Source organism: Apteryx rowi, unplaced genomic scaffold (assembly GCF_003343035.1).
Source record: "Apteryx rowi isolate R43461 unplaced genomic scaffold, aptRow1 scaffold_1665, whole genome shotgun sequence".
NCBI classification, from domain to species: domain Eukaryota; kingdom Metazoa; phylum Chordata; class Aves; order Apterygiformes; family Apterygidae; genus Apteryx; species Apteryx rowi.
The window spans coordinates 10,767-11,931 of NW_020447936.1; the positions used below are offsets into that span (position 1 = coordinate 10,767).

The window sequence follows — 1,165 nt, forward strand, 5'->3', positions numbered from 1 at the left end:
AAGGAAAAAAAAAAAAGAAAAAAAAAAAGAAAAGAAGGAGTCAAACGTTAACCAAACGGGGCTGTTTGCAGGGTTATATAGCTGGTGGGAGCGCCGCGGACCTTGCATCGCGAGCGCGGCGCGTTCCCGGGGGCGAAAGCTCTCCCTCTGGGGGGTCTGCAGGTCGCGGGAGCGGGCGGGACGTGCATGAAAGCGGCCGAAGCCGGCAAAATCCGGGGCCGGGTCGAGGCACCCCGGGGCCCTGCAGCCCGTCCCCCGCGGCGGCGGCGGAAGGGGGGGGACCGGCCCCTAAGGCGACGTTTCGGGGCCCTCGGGACGGCGCCATGGCTTTCGCCGACCTCCTGGACCACGTCGGGGGCATGGGGCGCTTCCAGGTGGTCTACGTGGCCCTCCTGGCCTTGCCCATCTTCATGATGGCCAGCCACAACCTTCTGCAGAACTTCACCGCCGCCGCCAGCGAGCACCGCTGCCGCGTCCGTTGGGAGGCCAACGGCACCGGCCTCGGCCCCGGAGACCTCCTGCGGGTCTCCGTCCCCRGCGGCGAGCGGTGCCGGCGCTTCGTCGCGGCGCAGTGGTGGCTCCTGGAGGTCAACGGCACGGCCGCCAACGGCACCGAGCCGGAGACGGAGCCCTGCCGCGACGGCTGGACCTACGACCGCAGCGTCTTCGCCAGCACCATCGTCACCGAGGTGAGGTGCCCTCCGCCCCCCACGTTGGGCGTCTTCCAACTGGAGCGTCTTCCAACTGGAGCGTCTTCCCTCGGCTGGTGGCTCTCAACGCCACCACCACTTGAGCCAAGCAAAGGGAATGAGGGGGGTCAACGGCCCTCGACGGCAGGTCCAAAAGGGCCTGGATGACCCCCTCGAAGGTGGCTCCCAACCATGGTGAGGCAGGGAAGGGTTTCACGGCACCTTCTTGGCGCCCACGCCGTTGGCCGTTGAGTTGAGTCAACCCCATCGGATGCTCTTGGTCCCGGGACAGGATGGTGGGACGCAGTCGTCGTCCCCCCCCATCGCAGTCTCTATCCCGCCTTTCTTCTCGGCAGTGGGATCTGGTGTGCGGCTCGCGGGGGCTCAAGCAGCTGGCCCAGTCGCTCTTCATGGCCGGCGTCCTGGTGGGCGGCATCGTCTTCGGGGGCCTCTCGGACAGGTAAGTCCACCGCCAG

At 67.3% G+C, this 1,165-nt stretch overlaps 1 protein-coding gene across 1 annotated transcript in view; it reads left to right on the top strand.

The window, feature by feature from the left end:
* Positions 1-323: 323 nt before the first annotated feature.
* Positions 324-1,165, top strand: part of LOC112963280 (solute carrier family 22 member 6-A-like) — a gene marked incomplete at its 3' end in the record, with an annotated part of 4,143 nt that continues 3,301 nt past the window's right edge. Inside the window, exons 1-2 of the mRNA XM_026060197.1 lie at positions 324-689; positions 1,046-1,149. Of these exons, the coding sequence (XP_025915982.1) occupies positions 324-689; positions 1,046-1,149 (470 nt within the window). The remainder of the gene's footprint in view (positions 690-1,045; positions 1,150-1,165) is intronic.